This window comes from Eptatretus burgeri, chromosome 2 (assembly GCF_056783735.1).
Source record: "Eptatretus burgeri isolate ZD-2024b chromosome 2, Ebu_testis_v1, whole genome shotgun sequence".
Taxonomy (NCBI): domain Eukaryota; kingdom Metazoa; phylum Chordata; class Myxini; order Myxiniformes; family Myxinidae; genus Eptatretus; species Eptatretus burgeri.
This window is the reverse complement of record NC_140962.1, coordinates 6,063,616-6,083,133: the sequence shown is the minus strand read 5'-3', so window position 1 is coordinate 6,083,133 and position 19,518 is coordinate 6,063,616. Positions and strand designations below refer to the sequence as shown.

Genomic DNA, 19,518 nt, shown 5'->3' with positions numbered 1-19,518 from the left:
ATCTACGATGACGATCAATTCCAACTATACCAGTTGGCTGGCAACAACCAGCCATGAAATTGCTGCTCCATCTTTCTGTATCCCTGTGTCTGATCCTCTGCAAATTTTCCAACTCGCATCTGTTGTAATGGTATATCATCCCTTGTGAACTTTGTCATGATGAACCTTCCAACCAAAATATCCTGTTCCTCCTCTGCCCATGCTCATGCTCACATGAAAGCCCACATCACTCAGGCTATTGTTCGAGAATGGCCTCAACACCACACAGAATCTGGCTGTTCACACAGGCAAACAGGCAGCAGGGACTGCAATCTGTCCTCTCTCCAAAGGATTGGGCTTCCATTTTAATCTATCTCAGGCACAGATTTGCCTCATCCGATCTACTATTTTGCTATTTATCCTCATGACTCTTGTACATTTAATCATGTGGTAAGGCAGTTGCAGTCAAGCAACTTGCTTTCAACATGAAAAGCAAATCTGAGTTCAAGCAACTTTGGGTCACTCCATGAAGATCACAATAAATGTGTATCCATCCTTAGGAAAGTCAGAGAAAATCATCTTGTCAATCTCATGGTTCCAAACATTCTCCTTCATCAAATTCCTGATGGTGCCTTTCCGAGTCCATCTCTGGTGTATGCTCCCTCTACATCCCTTCCCTCACCCCCAAATGGCCTCAACACAGGCTCTGTTCGAGACAAAGCAGAATGTCTCAACTGTGGATTTGCCTCCAAATGTCATGTACTCAACTAATCTCACTTTCTCCGGTCATACCCCCTTGTATATATTGCCAACTGGACTCTGTCTTTCATACCTGAAAAGGTAAAGGACATTCTGTCCAACCTCAACCCATCATTGGTGATGGGACCAGATGGCAAAAATGCCTGTTTTTTTTTTTTTTGTATACCTTGGTCGAGGCTCGTATGAGAGCGAACACACAACTCACAGCAAGGAGGCATGAGACAAGAGGGGCGGGAGTGGAAGGGACAAAACAGTGGGGAACAGACACATGAGGTGAACTGTGGAAAGGAGAGGGATGGGGATGGGATGGGGAACATGGCGAAGAGAAGATGGACATTACAGGGACTTTCAGGAAGGAAAGCAGGGGAATTGAAGGAAGTGGGCTTGGGTGGATTATCAGGGGAAGAAAAGATCGAGGATTTGGATGGGGGAAGATAAGAGGTGGTGGTGAACAGCTGTTTTGAAATCCTGGAGGGAAGAATGGGAAAGAATAGAGTGAGGAAGTTTATTCCAAAGGCGGGAAAAAAGAGGAATGAAAGAGTGAAGATGAGCAGTGATTTGTGATTTTGGTAGTTTTACCAGAAGGGGGTTGTTGGCGGACCTTGAGCGCCCTGTGGAAATGTGGTAGGGACAAATCGCAGAGAGAGCAGGGGGGGGCAAGGCTGGAGAGGAGTCGGTAGAAGACAGAAAGACCACCGACCAACCTGCGGTGATTGAGTGAGAGGCCCAAAGACTCAGCTTCATTGCGGGAGATGCCGATGATCTTAAATGCCCTGGTTTCGACAGCGTGAAGCCGAGAAAGGTGGGAGGCAGGAGCACCAGCCCAGAGGGGAGAGCAGTACTCCATCAGGCTACGGACAAAAGCTTTGTAAGTGGTCAGGAGCTCAAGAGGGCCGAGGAAGGACTTTGCACGACGGAGGATTCCTAGTCGGCAACTGGCTTTTGAGGCGAGGTTGGAAATGTGACTTTCCCAGGAAAGGTCATGGCAGATAGTGAGACCCAGAAGCTTGAAAGAAAAGACTTCTTCCAGAGGATTGTTGAGAAAGTGGATGGGGGGGGTTTCTAAACGGTCCTTTCGAAGAGACATAGTGAGAGTGTGAGATTTGTCTGGATTGAAAGACATGTTCCACGTGTTGGACCAGTTTGTGATTTTATCCAGATCTGCAGTGAGCGAAGAAGCTGCTGCTTGCCGGTCTGAGGGATGACAGATGGTACGGCAGAGAGTGGAGTTGTCGGCAAAGAGAAATAGAGGATTTTCCAGAGAGTCCGAGAGATCATTGATGAAAACCAGAAAAAGAACAGGGCCCAGAACGCGACCTTGAGGAACTCCAGCCTGCACAGGAAGAGGGGATGAAAGAACTCCATTTAGGGCCACACGTTGACTGCGACAGGAGAGGAAGTCTGCGAGCCATGAGTGGAGATGGCCTTGAATACCATGGGAAGAGAGTTTGGTGAGTAGTGCAGGGTGCCAGACTGTGTCAAAAGCACGTGATATGTCCAGGGATACGGCTCGGATTTCCTGTCTGGCATTGAGGACCTCCATCCATTGATGGGAGAGCAGAAGCAGCATATCCAGGGTAGAGTGACCTTGTCTGAAACCAAATTGATGATTGGAAATCAAGCCATTGGAGAAGAGGAAGGATTTCATGTCTGAAGCGATGATGGATTCCATAACCTTGCTGATGATTGGGAGAAGGCTGATTGGTCTGTAGTTACAGGGATCTGTTTTTGCACCTTTTTTATGCAGGGCAGTGATGTTAGCAGATTTCCAAGCAGATGGCAGATGACCTTGGGCAAATGAGAGGGTGAATAGAACAGAGAGAGGGTGAGCAAGAGCAGAAGAGCAGGTTTTGAGGACACGTGGGCTGATGCCATCTGAACCGGTTGCAGAATCTGACTCGAGGTTTGAAAGCAAGCTCTCCACCTTGTCAGGAGAAAAGGATACAGAGTCCAGGGACAGTTGGGTGCGACTGGGTAAAGTGGGTAGAGATAGTGATGGGTTTAGGACACAAGATTTAGCTGCAAACACTGAGTTTAGACATTCAGCTTTATCACATGTGGAATCAGCAGTGCGGCCATTTGAGGTAAGGGAGGGGATGGAGGGGGAACATACACCAGAAACAGATTTGATTAAACGCCACCAGGATTTTGAGGAGGGAGAGAGGTTTGAGAGTTCAGACTTGAGATGAGAAAGATGTTGTTTTCTGGCTCTCCTGAGGGTAGATACACACTTGTTCCGAGCTTTGTGGAAAGAACTGAGATTGCCCTCAGTCGGGTTTGCTTTCCATGAGGCAAAGGCAAGTTGTTTCAGGACAACTGCCTCGCCACAAGCTTCAGTAAACCAAGGGCGGGAGGAAGGGTAAGACAACTGAACATGAGAGGGGATAAATCTGTGCATGAGGGAGAGCAAGTTTCTTTGAAAGAATTCCCAGGATGAGTTGATGTTTGAGAAAGTAGTGATAGGAGACCAGTCTGTAAGTTTGATGGCTGCTCGGAGACCCTGCCAGTCGGCTTGAGTGAAATGCCAGACTCGACGGCGGTGAGGTGGTTCTCTGATAACAGCCAGAGAGATGTCCACTTTAACAAGGACGTGGTCAGAAGAACCAATTGAAGCGAAGGAAGAGCAGCAGATATTGTCAGGGAAATTTGTCAAAATCAGAACCAGAAGAGATGGAGTACCATTGGTTGAGATCCGGATCGGGAAGTTGACCGATTGAGTCAGTCCCAATGAGTCGCAGAAAGCTTTTGCTGAGGTGCCATGGCAGGTGAGAGAGGTACCCACACCTAGCCAACTGGCATGATGACAATTGAAGTCGCCACATAAGAGGAAGAGAGAGAGTTTGGATGAGAAGATAGAAGATGGTCCATGTTTTCGGATAGTGAGGTGTAGATGGAGTCATCACTATTCGGTGGACGGTACAGTACACATATAAACATGAGGTGGGAGTGGAGGGGAAGCCGAAGCCAGAGGTATTCCTGGGGGTGTGGGGGAGTGAGAGCAGTGCATGGAGAGTGAGGAATAGAGTCTTTGATGAAGAGAGTAACACCTCCACCAGGACGAGGCTCAGGTCTGTCATACCGTAAGAGGGAGTAACCAGGGAGAGATACTTGGGAGTCAGACACGTCTTGGGAGAGGAAAGTGTGTTAGGCAGATAATGTCTGATTTGTCAGTGGCATCCTGAAGGGAAAGATCTGAAAGGTTTGAGCGAAGGCCCTGGATATTTGAGGTCCACACTTTTAATGAAGAGGAAGGGGAGGAGGCTTTGGGTGCAGGAGGTGGAGGGGGAGGGGGAGGGTAGGACAAGGGACGAGGGGGGCAGGTAAGGAGGGTTGCTGAAAGAGTGTTGGGTATTGCAGAACAGTGAGGGGAGGGGCCGAATGAGGAGGAGAAAAGGCTCTGTGGTGCTGGGGGAGAGGGGGGACAAGAGACAAGGAAGAAGGCAGTTGAGGATTTGAGGAGGTGGAGTGAAGAGATGGAGGTGAGAGGGCAGTGGAGGGAGGCAGGTTGGTGGATGAGAGGGGGGGGCAACTTTGAGAAGGAAGAGTGAGGGGGATGAAAGGTGGGAGAAAGGTGAGGGGGGAATTTTTGAGAGAGGTGAGAGGGAGGCTTGGAGGGAGAAGAGTGGGATGGTTGCTTTGAGAGTGAGAGTGAGGGGTGAGGGGGGTGAGTTGGCACTGAAGTTGGAAAAAAAGAATGGTTGATGGAAAGTGAGCATCCATGGCAAACTGTGGTTTTTAAAAGTTTTAGGTCAGAGATGCGATTTAACACAATTCTTGATGGATGCAATGAAGGCGAATTCAGAGCATGGAGAGAAGAAGCGCTGTAATAGTTGGATTTTTTAGGCAAGGAATGAAGGAGAGCTCGAAATGAGAGCAGTCTGTTAAAATAGCAGAAGAGTAGTGCATTGTGAAACAGTAAAGAGTACCACATGTGTGAGAGAGGAAGATGAAGCATTATAAGATCGTTTTTGTTGTTAAATTAATGTATGAGAGAGTTCAACAGATTAGATCATGGAAGTGTATCAAAAAAATCGAGGAATAAGACGAGGAGGAAGTTAAGAGGAAGAAGAAGAAGCAGAATCGGGAGAAGATGAGCGTGTTGTTGTTGTTGTTGGGTGTATATATATATATATTTTTTTAATTATTTATTTATTTATTTTTTTGAGATAAGAAAGAGATTAGTTGGGAGAATGGGGGATGTTTGGAAAGTGGGGAGGATGAAATTGAAGGTAATGGGGAGGATAGAAATTGAAGGTAATGGGGAGAAAAAACAAACAAAACAAAAAAAACGATCGAACACCGAGTGGAACCGGTAGGCCTCAAGCCTAGGCCTAGGCCTCAAACACCAGGTAAGAACGTCGACAAAAATACTCACAAAATAGCACGATTTTTGAAACAAAACCGAACGAGGAACACACAGTAACATGTAGGTGAGAAAATTAAACAGTTAAAACGGGACAAATAACAACCGGAAACTTAACTTTGAGAACGTCAGCAGGGAGCCCCGAAGGATACCTCTCGGCGCTCCAAAACCGGAACCGGAAGCCTGTGTTATCAAATCTTACTCTGTGACTCTTGCTTTTCCTCTGTCTGTTCTATTCATTCTGTCCTCCTTTGGCTGCCTGCCAATCTGCCTGGAAGACGGCTAAAATCACTCCAATTCTCAAGAATCATTCCAATTCGCAAAAACATCAATAATTATCAGGCCCACACCAGTAAGCTTATGACCAATGATAAGCAAAATATAATCCATCTTCAGTCCCAACATCGTCTTTCCTTTTTTCAAAACACCTGATCATTGACCATCAGTTTGGTAACTCAGCTTTGGACTTGTTGCTGCTTCTCTCCCACCAACAGTGAGAGGCCCTAAATCTCAAAGAAGAGGTCAAAACCATCTCCCTTGAAATATCTTGAACATTCACCAAAGTCTGGCATCCGGCTTCACAAGTCGAGCTCAGTGCTTGCAACAAACAAAGCTACTTTCATACCTGGATTTCTCAATTCCTCCACTCATGCACTCAGCAAATTATTAGCCCCCGTTGGACTACGTCCTAAGCGGGGGCATATTTTTGGATTTGGTCTCGATTTTCATGTCCATGCATGCGTCCGCAACCGTATCTCGGACATGAATGGACCAATTTTATTCGTACTTAGCATTAAGACAACACATGAGGGTATACATAATACACACCATTTTGTTTGATGATGCAATCAAAGATGGCCGACTGGCAGCCATTTTAGTTGTAAAAAACCCAATGTTGAACACGTCCTCAACCATTTCTCGGACATGTATTTAACGATCTTGTTTAAACTTGGCACACAGATAATGAATGATGGCTTACAAAAGCACATAATTAATTTTCGGCATCAGATCCAATATGGGTGACTGGTGGCCATTTTGTTACTTAAATGTCCCCCATCATTTCTCAGACGTGAAAGGTCCAATTTTGCTTGAACTTGGCAAAAGTACAATACATGATGGCACACACATGCTCCTCGCTTTATTTTGCAATCTGTTAAAAGATGGCTGACTGGTGGCCATTTTAGTTGTAAAAAAACAAAAAAAACAACTGGTGTTGAACAGGTCCTCAAATATTTCTCAGGTCAGGTCAAGTATGGGAGCACGTCACTGCGTCCACTTTCCGCCAGTACTGTATTGGCCTCCGTCTGGCCATCCCCCAGGCAGATGCCTGGCCCATCCCCATCTCCTTGAGATGCTGATCAACCTGCTGAAACCACGAGGCATGTGGTCGGCCCGTTGGCCTCCTCCACTCACGAGGCTTCCTCTCTGAGAGAATCTGGTGAGCAGGACCAGCGTCAGGAAAACGAGCCAAATGTCCATACAGCCACAGCGAACGCTCACGGACTACGCAAGTAACAAATCTCATTTGAGTCTCTCTCAGCAACTGCTCGTTGGACACAAAGTCCGACCAGCAATAGCCAAGGATTCTCCAAAAAGACCTGGTACCAAAGGAAGGAATTAAGTCTCCGTCTCAGATCCATGGTCAAAGTCCAAGTCTCACATCCGTAGAGCAAGGCTGGAAGCACCAAGGGCCTGAAGACTCAAACTTTCGTCGTCCTGCACAGGTACCGGCAGCGTCACACCCCATGATCCAGTGAATCCATGACTCCCCAGGCCCGACACAGACGTCTGTTGACCTCTGACTCACAGCCAGCAGAAACATGAATATCTCTGCCAAGGTAAGTGAATCTCTCCATGACCACAACATCCTCACCACAAACAGGTACAGACAGGATAGCAGCATCCAAGATGTCATTGAAAGCCTGGATCTTAGTTTTGACCCAGGAACCCTGTAATGCCAGTGGCTCCGACCCCTCAATCAGCATTTCTCAGACACATTTACGGATCTTGTTGAAACTTGGCACACAGATAATGAATGATGGTTTATATATGCGCATCATTGTTCTTCGAGATAAGATCCAAGATGGCTGAGTGGTGGCCATTTTGTTACTTAAATGTGTCCTCAAACATTTCTCAGACATGCATGGTCCGATTTTGTTCAAACTTGGTAAATGTCACATGCCACAAATGTTCTTGTATGTCACATGACCATTCAAGTGAGTTGCACATACACATAAATCTTGTAAATATGGGCTAGCCCTTTAACTCTTTACAGCAATATTACTAAAACCACAGGGGCTATGACATTATATGTCTTTTTCTCCTTGTTATCAATGGAATTAGTGCTCTTCTCCTTGACTTGGAGGCTTGATTAACTAAAAGGTAGTGCCTTGGGTCCAGTCTTGTTTAAGTTACCACCCTCCTGAGGCTGTTCCATCTCCATCATTCCTTTCAGACTTCAAGTTGGCATTACACCACCAACTTTGCCACCATCTCAAATACTCATTTGTCCTTTCATGGTTTTTAAAAAATTTTCTACCCCCCATTAACACCCCAACACAGCCCTCTTCTTGCAGGTTTATGTTTCCTCCCTTTCTCTTTTGTTCTTTCCCTTGCTTTTGCATATGCCTGTTACCCCATTTGCCTTTTTGTCCTCTATCACTCTACTCTTCCATGACCCTGGATTGGTCCACAAGAAAGTGGGGGGGATTAAGTGTTGACTTCTGTAAACCTATCTCCCATATCTTTTCTTTTAGTTCCTTTATTCAAATTTGTTTTCCCAATTTATTTGGTCGACACCCTCCCCCTCCCCCCTTTCTTCCAACCACATTAACATGAAGGAAAGCATGCAAGCATCTTATTCTGTGATCAAATTAATTTAACTCTAAATTTTCCAACATTTATCTGTCTTATTTACTGTGCACATCTTTGTAAATGGAGCTCTTGTGAGTGTAGGTTGGAAGAAGCATTACCCTTGTCTCGTTGTTGAGAAAATGCAGACCATTTAGTCCAACAGCAACAATGCAGGGTGTAATTACACTTGGCGGGTGTACAGCCTGGACTTCGCAAAATGTGCAGCCAAAGTTGGGCATTTGGCTCAGCAGATCTGTGGATACATGGGTTGGGGTAAACAAGCTTCACAAACCTAATTTGAGGTTAATATTTTATCAACTCGCCTCCACTCATTCGTTCCTCTTTTTCCCACCTATGGAACCAAATTCCTCAAACTCTTCAATCACACTCTTCCCTCCTGGTCTTCAAGACAGCTGTTTACCACCATCTCAGATCATCCCCCACCCACAACCATGATCCTTTCTACCTCCATTAACTCTCTCCAAGCTTATCTCTTTCCAAGTTTCCAGTTTTTCCTTCCTTAGAGTTTGTGGCGATATCCATCATGGCTACCGCCTGTGTACCCCCCAACCCCTCATTCCTCTGCACGTCCCTTATTTCTCCAAGTCTCCCTCTATTGTGTCCCTCAATCCTGTTATGTTTCTCCCTCTCTCGTTTTAGTGTTCCTTTTGTTCTGTCCTGATCTGTTCTGTGTTCTAGCTCCTCTACAAGCCTCGACATTTTATCAAAAAATAAAGTGTGTGTGTGTGTGTCATTTTTTTCAAACGTCATTCTTGTGTATTTGTGAAAACTATGGGTTGACTGCCTGGATGCGACTGAGGTTGTGGATCTACTGATGTGGATCCCTGACCAAGGTTGTGGATCCGCCATTTGGTGAGGTTCTGGGTTGAGAGGATCGAAACCTCGAGGAAGAACAGTGCCCAGCTGATGATCCATGTGGTTGGGAAGGTGTGTGTGTGTGTGTGTGTGTGTGTGTGTGTGTGTGTGTGTGTGTGTGTGTGTGTGTGTGTGTGTGTGTGTGTGTGTGTGTGTGTGTGTGTGTGAGATAGAATTGTTGGGAAGATGTTTGTGTGTGCCAGCACCCTGTGAGAAGGTAGCAACCTGTCCAAGTAAACTCTCAGCTATGAAAATGTTAACAATCAGGTGTAGCTGTGCTGATGCCCTCCAGAAGGGTCTGGGAATTACAATACGTTCTGCATACAAGTATCAGAATCTTTAACATTTCTTCAACTAAAATTAAAGTGTGATAGACAGACAATTTAAAGCAGTGTTGTTGTTTGTTTGTTGTTGTTGTTGATGCTCGAATGTTTGGTGCAAAAAACTCACCAATGAACTTTTCCTGGGCATTGCTTGGTTCATCATCACACAGTGCCTTCCACTGGGCCTCTACGGCTGTAAGCCAGACTGGCCGAGTCTGCAGGGCCAGTACTCGCTCTGGCAGCATCTCTTCCAAGTCCTCACTGCAGTGGAAAAAAAACATCAAATGATGGGTTTAGTTTTTTTTGTACAATATCGAGGCGCACAGAACTGCTGGTTGCAGCATCCTCCTGCTGTACATCGACATCCATATGTGTGCGTTTCAAAAATCAGAGTGAAACAAATCAATATTGAGATAACTACATGATCTTGTAACATTGTGAAATACAATTATTTATCTTCCAATATTCTAAAATACCAACGCAGGAACACAAAGCAGAATAAACCAATGTTATAGTTTCAAAACGAAAACAGGATATTAAACTGTAATCTAGTTATTCAACAATTCATGACATGAAAAGAGAATTTTGAAAGGGTAAGATGGATTCATTTTGGATATCAAACTTCAACTTATAGTTGGGTGGGGGGGGGGGGGGAAATCACATTTGCAAGGGTCCCAAAGATGACAGTGCAGAGTCATATACATTTATTCGTTGAGAAATTTCTCCAAGGTGATCTCCAATTTGGAGAAAATTCTCCAATTTATCCTCGACCACCGAACGTGGACAGGGGTTATGCTTTCAACCCCCTTTGGCTGTCTGTCTGTCTGTCTGTCTGTCTGTCTGTGAGCAGGATAACTCAAAAAATTGTGCACGGATTCGGAAGAAATTTGGTGGACAGGCTTGGTGTGTGTGTGACAAGGATGAATTGATTATATTTTGGTGAAGATCTGGATACTATAATTTTTAAAGTGATTCTTCACCATTGGTGAGTGTTGTGTATTTTTCATCATTGCCAACTTGTTAATACTTTTCCATCATGATCTTTGTTACATTTACTCGGCCAACAATGGCAGTCATGTAATCGGCGTGGTTTTTATCTTGTTTTGAGCCAATCATTTTGCTCGACACTACTACCGGCTCCAGTACCTCCCCCTCGAGGGACCAGTGGAGAGGAAGGCTTTTAACAAAGGGTGACGATGCTTCCCTGCCTGGTAACTCGATATTTACACCATCGTGGAAATGATTCATGGATTTGAGTTTCACCGCAGTTAAACCATGTTTGCAGATCCATATCCAGCAGCACTTTGCTCTCTGCACCAGCAGCTTCGGACCACGTGCCACGTCGCAGCTCTATCTCTACTGGGTTTTCACTCCTCGAGCCAAAAACGATGTATAGCAGGATATCTAAAAACGTTGTGGTCGGATTCGGATCAAATTTGGTGGACAGGTTGGGTGTGTGATGAGGAAGAATTGATTCGATTTTGGGAAAGCTCTAGATCCGGATCTGGATACTCGAATATTTTGATATTTTAAAAGTGATTCTTCACTATTAAGAGATCGGGCTAAACTGATATATATGTATATATATATATATATATATATATATATATATATATATATATATATATATATATATATATATATATATATATATATATATATATATATATATATATATATATACATATACATATATATATATATATACATATACATATACATATACATATACATATACATATATATATATATATATATATATATATATATATATATATATCTATCAGAGTTGTGGACGGATTATGACAAAACTAGGTGGATGAGTTGGGGAGGTGACAAGAACAAGCCAATTAGATTTTGGTTAAGGTCCTGATGCAGATCCGGCCTTATCCATGGGATACAAAACATAAACTGGTCAACCTGGTGAGGTATGCACTCCACCGAGTACCGTTATGGTTAATGTTGTTAAATCCACAATTCTTGCTTTCTTGAGTTGACATTTTTTGATGAGGAAACTTCAACATCAGTAGTAAAGTTAACCACCACAATTACCACCTTTGGGGGACAGAAAACACTGAGGAAGTCTGGCAACATTGAAGAGACTCACGAAAAAAAAAATCAGCGTCTGGTGTTGTCTCATGGAGTCGTGCATCATCGGTCTTTTCTTTTTTTTGGAATAAGCTACAGCCAATGGTTCCCATCGTGTGCTGGCTTTTTGGCTGCTGGTTGCATCATTGGTTAGGGCCGCGGCTATGCCGCTGATGCAGTGCCCCTATTACCAGTATACTGGTGCTCATTTCGCCGACCTCGCAAGGATGACAGGATAAGTCAACCCCCTGGTGTTAATTCAGTGGCCAACGGAGCTCGAACTCAGGACCCTAGGATCCCAAGTCAACCACGCTAACCACAAAACCAACACCAGGCTACAGTCAATGATGAATGTTTACTTTGCAATGTTGTATAACTTATTTTTTCCCAAACGACAACAATGAAATCTTTCACAAATCGAAATGCACCAGCAAGACGAAGCTCTGTGTCACTATGCTTTGAATGTGTGACAGTTCTTGGATGATGTCTTCCCACATGAGCGGATCAGTAGACATGGACCAATTTCTTGTCCACCATGTTTGCCTGACCTGTCCCCATTGGACTCCATTCTATGGGGCAATGCAAAAGTGTTGTTTACCTATCAAAACCACATTCTTTGGATGAGCTACAGGCTATGATCACAAATGCAATTCATGAAATTATTCAGCAGCAACTGGAGAATGTTTTCAAAAAGTTGTAAAATTGGATTGAACGATGTGTTATGAAAGATGTTGGTTATGTTGAAACGTTAAAATTTAAACTGTATTGAGTAAAAACGTCATGAATGATTCTCTCACGCAACATTTCTAGTTTATTTCTATCATGTGTACATCAAAAGTAATAAAAGGTCAAAGTTGCACAACGACTTTATGTACACCCTGTAGTTGTGAAGGCAGGTGGGAGAAGATGAAAAATGAAGTGATAGAAAATGCTGGGCCACCAACCTGTCTGTAGTGTGAAAGGAGTAGGTCTTGCACTTCAGCTTCCTGTTGAGTTACACTAATTGCAGGTGTGCAAGGTGACATATGGCAGCACCACCCCACAGAGGACATCCATACTCCACGGCACTAGAGATTAAGGTTTTGTACACACGGTAGTAGCTCATCGTGACTGATGGTTAGCTTAAGCTTGCATCAGCCCATGAAGGAACAGCCAAGGCTTCTCACTCCGAGTAAGGTCAGAGTAGGTTGTTTGTCCAAGGAGACTCAAATAGTGGGGTGCACTTTTAACAGAGGTTGATTGCAGAAGTAAACTGGAGGATTAATCACACATGATCTCCATGTACACACGTCTCTTCATACATACACACGTATTTATTATGTTTGTGGGACAGGAAATCATTCGTTTACACTTCAAACGATTGACCAACTTCGTAACTTCTTCAAATCGGTGGATGGAATAAGGCTGCAGACTGTCAATACGTGCCTTTTAAAAATGACACTTGAATGCTAAATGAGGCTGTGTGTGTGTGTGTGTGTGTGTGTGTGTGTGTGTGTGTGTGTGTGTGTGTGTGTGTGTGTGTGTGTGTGTGTGTGTGTGTGTGTGTGTGTGTGTGTGTGTGTGTGTACGTGTGTACGTGTGTGCGTGCATTTTCACCGACTCAGTTCTTCTTGCTGGGTAATTTTAATGTGCCATTGTTAGTGCGAGATCTGCGATTCAAATCTTCTTTTAAACACAAATTGAAGCATGGAGACGAATGAGTGGCAATTTCAAAATGGTTAACCATAATTGTTCTGTTCCTAGATGAAAATCGAACTCACTGAAATATAGCAAATACGAGAAATATTTGTGGATGAGAGGATAACGAATGATTAAAAAAAAAAAAAATGAACAGACGTGGCTCCATGAGATGGGAGGATGAAATATTTGTCGGGCTCATACAATAAGCCACCAAGCGGCAGCAGTGGCTATAACTAACACAAACATGCACACACATACACACCCGAGAAGGATCACGGAGCGAACATCGGCTTGCGGCCGATGAGCATGCATGTTAGATCGGGAGTTAATTGCGAGTTTGGTCCACAGGTATCAGCATTTCTGAGGGGAGGTGGCACAACGATATTGTTGTGGGCCGGGGTTCGGCGGCGATAAACAACCACCAGGAGGAGCAGTAGGGTCGTATCCACCGAACACCCCGGAATTTAGGTCGTGACTCTCGGATAAGTCTGAAAGGTCACGGGTCCCTTAGCGGACCGTGGTCGCTAAACTTTTCAACTTAAAGTGGTGGAGAAGCACCGTTCAGGAGAGGGTTATAAGAAGATTTTGAAGTCATTCATTATCCCTTTGAGAACGATGAAATCCATCATTAAGAAATGGAAGATGTATCATATCATCCAGACTCCACCCAGATCAGGTCGCACATCCAATCTCAGCAGCCAGGCAAGCAGGAAACTGGTTCAGGATGTCAATGTAAATCCAACAATGACTTTGGAAGATCATAACTTCAGTGCAAGGCTCGATGTCTGAGATTTGGGTCAGTGTTCATTAGACTTTGGCGATTCTTAAAATTTGAGAATCAATTCCGATTCTGGATTGCTTTCTTGATTCTGAAAGGAATCGATTCCAATTCTTCATCAAAATGTAATCAAGTCGTTCCTTGTCACACACCCAACTTGCTCAGCTAGTTTCGTTTGAAATCCGTCTATAACTTTTTGAGATGTCCTGTACACAAACAAACCAGGAGTAAAAAAAAAACATTACCTCCAGAAATCTTTGCTGGCAGAGTGAATAAAGAGAAAGAATTTACATGTAAAATTTATGTTCACGAGTAAATAAAATCAGTGGCATGATTTATACGATATAAAACATGCCAAAGAAGTAAACGTTGCTTCAAATTAATCCAAACCTCCGGGAAAATCGTATTTTTTTTTCAATTAGACAAAATAAATTGAACCTGGTTTACCCGGTCGGTGTACAAGGCAACAGAGGATCACTCCTTGATCGCTTCCGACTTTTTTATTTATTTATTTGCTGTTCATAAATATGCCACAATATCTTTGCTGTTAAGAAATATGATTATTTTGGAATTTCACAATACTCAAAACAGATATAAGAGCCGAATGGTGTCTGTCGAATCCCAGAAGGAGAAGTCTGACTCACACGCACACAGTTTGTGAGTACTTGTCTGCTCATTTTCTTCACAACATGAACAAACTAGGTGTAGAGAAATGCACTTGTCTTTGTCTGTTTTGTAAAGAATGACAAGATAAGCTTTTGATATAGCTGAACCAATGAAGGGATTCTCAATGGACGAAGTGAGATCAGGCTTAATAGGAATCGTCTCCACAGATATGGAACTGTTACGGGGGGTAATCAGCTCTGTAGAATTTAGGGTTCAATTCTCGGTTCCAATGGAGGGAATCGATTCTTTCACCTCAGCCGTGTGTTCATCAATGAACAATATACCGTTCCCTGCACAAAGCTGGCCTCTGGACAGGTGGCAAGTAAAAAACCTTACTGAAAAATGTACATCTAAAATTTCGTATGGAGTTTCAGAAAAAGCATCTTAAAGACTCTGCAAGCATGTGGAGAAATGTTTTGTGGTCCGACAAGACAAAAATTGAACTTTTTGGTCAAATTCAAAGCGTTACGTCTGGCACAAGCCCAACACTGCACATCACCCAGTGAACACCATCTCTACTGGCAAGCATGGTGGTAGCATCATCATGTTATAGGGCTGCTTTTCATCAGCAGGGACTGGCAAGCTTGTCAGGACAGAAGGGACAATGGATGGTGAAAAGTAGAGGAGAATCCCTGATAAAAAAAAACTGCTTGAGGCCGCCAAAAATCTGAATTGCGGAGGAGATTCATAATCAGCAGGACAATGATCCGAAGCGCATCGCCAAAGCCACACTGGAGTGGCTGAATAGGAAGAAAATAAATGTTCTGGAGTGGCCCAGTCAAAGTCCTGACTCAAAAACAATTGAACATTTATGGCGAGACTTGAAGATTGCAGTCCATCGATGATCCCCATCAGACTTGGCATAACTAGAGCAATTTTAACATGAAGAATGGACAAAGATTTCACCATCTCACTGTACAAACCTGGAAGAGAGCGACCCCAAAACACTCACAGCAGTCTGCTTCAAAAGGTGCTTCCACCAAGTACTGAATTCAGGGGTTGAATACTTTTGCCAGCAATGAATTTTGATTTGTGCATGTTTTTTGCAGGTATTCCTGACATGTAACCTCAGGTCATGTCAGGAATGGGAACATACACCGGAGCAGCGCGTCGCTGCATCCACTTTCCACCGGTACTCCAGGAACCTGTTTCTAACCACCCCCAGGCAGATACCTGGCCCATCCCCATCTCCTTGAGATGCTGATCAACCTGCTGCAACCACGAGGCACGTGGACGGCCCATTGGCCTCCTCACTCAGGAGATTCCCTCGCTGAGAGAATCTGGTGAGCAGGATCAGCATCAGGAAAAATGAGCCACACGTCCATACAGCCAGAGCTAACGCTCACGGACTATGCAGGTAAAAAAAAAAAATCTCATTTGAGTCCTCTCAGCAACCGCTCGTTGAACACAAAGTCCGACCAGCGATAGCCAGGGATTCTCCAAAGATACCTGGTACCAAAATAATTAAGTCTCCATCTCAGATCCTTGGTCAGAGTCCAAGTCTCACATCTCCAGAGCAAGACTGGAAGCACCAAGGACCTGAAGACTCAGACTTTCGTCCTCCCGCACAGGTACCGGCAGCGCTACACCCCATGATCCAGTGAATCCATGACTCCCCAGGCCCGACCCAGACGTCTACTGACCTCTGGCTCACAGCCGGCAGAGACATTAATATCACTGCCAAGGAAAGTGAATCTCTCGGCGACCTCAACATCCTCACCACAAACAGGATGGCAGCATCCAAGACGTCATTGAAAGCCTGGATCTTAGTTTTGACCCAGGAAACCCGTAATCCCAGCGGCTCCGACTCCTCATTCAGCACCTTGAGGGCCCCCAAAAGGATATCTAGAGTCTCCGCAAAGATGACTATCATCTGCGAAATCAAGGTCAGAGATCTTGACATTCCCAAATGATGCACCGCAGCTTGATCTCTCTGACATCCTCCCTGGAATCCAGTCCATACAAGTCCTGAAAAGTGTGGGGGCAAGTACACATCCCTGACGAACTCCAGTAACAACTGCAAATAAGTCTGAGATGGTACCACCACATCTCACAGCACTCTCAGTACCACAGTTGAGTTCAGACATCAGATTGATCAGTTTTGGTGGCACCCCCTCGAAGACCAATAATCCTCCAGAGGGCATCCCCATTCACTGAATCGAACGCTTTACAGCGATCAACAAAGGCTGCAAGCAGCCCCTGCCGAAACTCTCGTCTGCGTTCGGTGAGGACCCCAAGAGCAAGGATACGGTCAATCGTTGACTTCTTTAGTGTAAAGCCTGACTGTTCTGGATGCTGGTGCTAAAGCAGATGGTGACAAACCCTATCAAGAATTATCCAAGCAAAGACCTTGCCCGGCACTGAGAGCAGCATCACCCCTCGGTAGTTGTTGCAGTCTTGGCGATCACCCTTCCCTTTCCAGAGAGGGATAACAAGGCCCCTCTTCGAGTCAGTTGGGATGATGCCTGTGTTCCAGGCAGAGCACACAACTGCGTGCAATGACACGAGTACAGCATTTCCACCAGCCTTGAGAAGTTCAGCATGGATGGCACAGATCCCTGGAGCTTTACCCCGTTTCAACCGGTTCACCGGAGCCTGTGTTTCCACAAGCGAAGGTGGACCACAGTTGATTGGAGGGTCAGCAACAGTTATTGTAACACCACTGATGTCCATCTGGACAGCTGGTGGATCAGCTTGGTACAACCGCTCAAAGTAACCAGCCCAGCAGGCCTTCACTTCGGACTCCTCTGTCAAGAGACTACCACCCTCTGCTCTAACTGAAGTACACCGAGGGATGGGCTTGGAGGAACACAATGTGTGAATTCCCCTGTAAGCAGGATGAGAATTACTTGACCACAGGTGATGCTCGACCCCCTCACAGATTCCTCGCAAGTCGGCCTCCTTGTCCACACCCAGCGCACGTATAGTTTTATGCCACAACTCTCTGCTGAACAGCTCAGCTCTGCCATTCAGCCTGGCCCTGTGACTCTGGTCAATGGTATCCAGTGTCCCTTGAGAGAGAAAGTTCTTCTTCGCCCTCTTGTGAGTTCCAAGACATCCATCGGCAACATCAAGGATGGTGGTCTTGAAGGTACTCCACAACTCTTCAGGATCCCCCAAAGCAACCAGACCCCCCCCCCTCCCCACCCAAATCCTTACTCAGCCTGTTCGCAAGCTCCTCAGCTACCCTCTCATCCTTAAGCTTGCCAACATCCAGCCTCGGCTGGGATGGTACCATTCTTCTGGATTTAAGGTGCAACTTAAGAGTTGCTACAACAAGCCTATCGCCGGTATTGAGGAACTCAGCACTCCGGTAGATGCTGAAGTTCTGAATCATCCTGCATTGACCATCAACGAGCACATGGTCAATCACCTTTGCCACACATATCACAAGGTTGGGATACCAAGTCCAGCGATGAGCTTGTGTGCGCTGAAACCATCAACGAGCCACCCTCAGTCCTCAACTTCTTGCAAAGTCAAGGAACTTTGTGCTATTCTGGTTCACAATTCCAGACCCATGGGGACTAACACATGTCTCATAACCATCCCTTTCAGTACCAGTCGATGCATTGAAATCCCAAAACATCAGAAGATCATCTCATCTGGGGCATTCATTAACCACAGACAAGAGTGCAGCATAGGATGCGTCCTTCATGGTGAGATCACTCGCCTCAGTCGGAGCATACACAGAGATCAGAGAAATGACACTCAAGGAGTGACGAATCCTCAATCTCATAATAAGCTTGTTGACCGGTGTTACCTCAGTTATCATGCGAGCCAGCTTATTGGACACAGCTAGAGCAACTCCTTGGGCATGGTAACCATCAGTGCGACCAGACCAATCATAGGTGTAACCAACCGCCATGATCTCATCAATATCCGGTCTCCGAACCTCAGAGAGTGCTGCAATACCAAATGTCTAATGCTGTAGCTCAGATGATAGCAGAGACAGGTGATCATCCTCTCTCTTCTTTGGATTGGACATTCCAGGCACTCACACAAAGAGACCGCCTTAGGTTAACCTAAGGAGACTGCCGTCTGGTGGTCGATACCTCAGCACCACCCCACCACAATCTGACCCAGGAAGTTTACCCCGTGCTTTTCATCCTATCATCAAGGAATGGGGGTCCCGGAAGCTTTGCCCCAATCCCGTCAGCTGAGCTGCCCTGCGAAGGGAGCAGCATGGGAGGTACTCCCATGGAGTGGATTTTCAGTTTCTTTTGCATTTACGGGTTTTGTGTTTACGGGTCGTAAAGTGTTTTACAGTGGCCGGAGTGCAAATCCTGCCACCAAACCTCCTAGAAAAAGTAACCCAACTGCAGGAGGATGTCCCAAGTCACAGTTTGGCACTAGATATGGATGGCCATTGACTCACAAGGAGCTCCTCCGCCCCTTGACAGGTTGTTTTTTTTAATCCTTCTCGGTGTCCATATCCATACACCCTCCTCACCAAGAAAACTTTGTGGGGAAGACGATTTAGTTGCCGACAACCCGACCATGAAACAGGTTTGTAAAGGTTTACATGGTACTTGTAGCAAGTCACAGACCTAATCTGGTCTGACCTGACATTAATGTAACCTCCTTCAACTATAACAGTGTTTAGTTTGATCTCTCCAGTTATGAATGAAAAAGTTCATTTGGAAAAAATGTTTTCAACATACTTTGTTACTCATCTAAATGTGGCATTATTGGTCATTTGGGGGGGGGGAGATGGAGAAGGAGGGCGAGGGGAGGGGGGATGGCGAGGGGGTGGGAATACTTTTGCAGGCCACTGCAATTTCTTCTTTTTTTTCCAAAGGCAATAGGAGTAAGAAGTGAGTCCATTAGTGTGGAGATTCAAATATGAGGTCTGGAAAGGGATTTGAATACAGCGTAAAATTTGTGAACCATTGTTTAATAATGTATATTGTACATGCAGTAAATTAATATTATGACTGTACTTTCTTTATATGTACTTCACATTCCTTTAGGTAGCTATTCAAATAGTTGCTACTATTCCAATGGTTCTGTAAAAAAAAAAAAAAACTTTCTACCTTTTAGCGGCGGTAAAAGACAGTGGTCAAAAAGACCACTGTCTTTTTCAAGTAGTTCGAAATAATAACATTTTTAAAAAATGAAATAATTGATGCCATACTGTGAGATTTCTCCAAAAG

General features: G+C 44.8%; 1 protein-coding gene across 1 annotated transcript in view; it reads right to left on the bottom strand.

Annotated features, from left to right (window-relative positions):
- The window catches only part of LOC147031312 (unconventional myosin-XV-like), a 443,397-nt gene that overhangs the window by 30,174 nt on the left and 393,705 nt on the right, over positions 1-19,518 (bottom strand). The window contains exons 47-48 of the mRNA XM_085861560.1: positions 9,281-9,414; positions 8,074-8,207 (exon numbers count right to left, since the gene is read on the bottom strand). Of these exons, the coding sequence (XP_085717686.1) occupies positions 8,074-8,207; positions 9,281-9,414 (268 nt within the window). The remainder of the gene's footprint in view (positions 1-8,073; positions 8,208-9,280; positions 9,415-19,518) is intronic.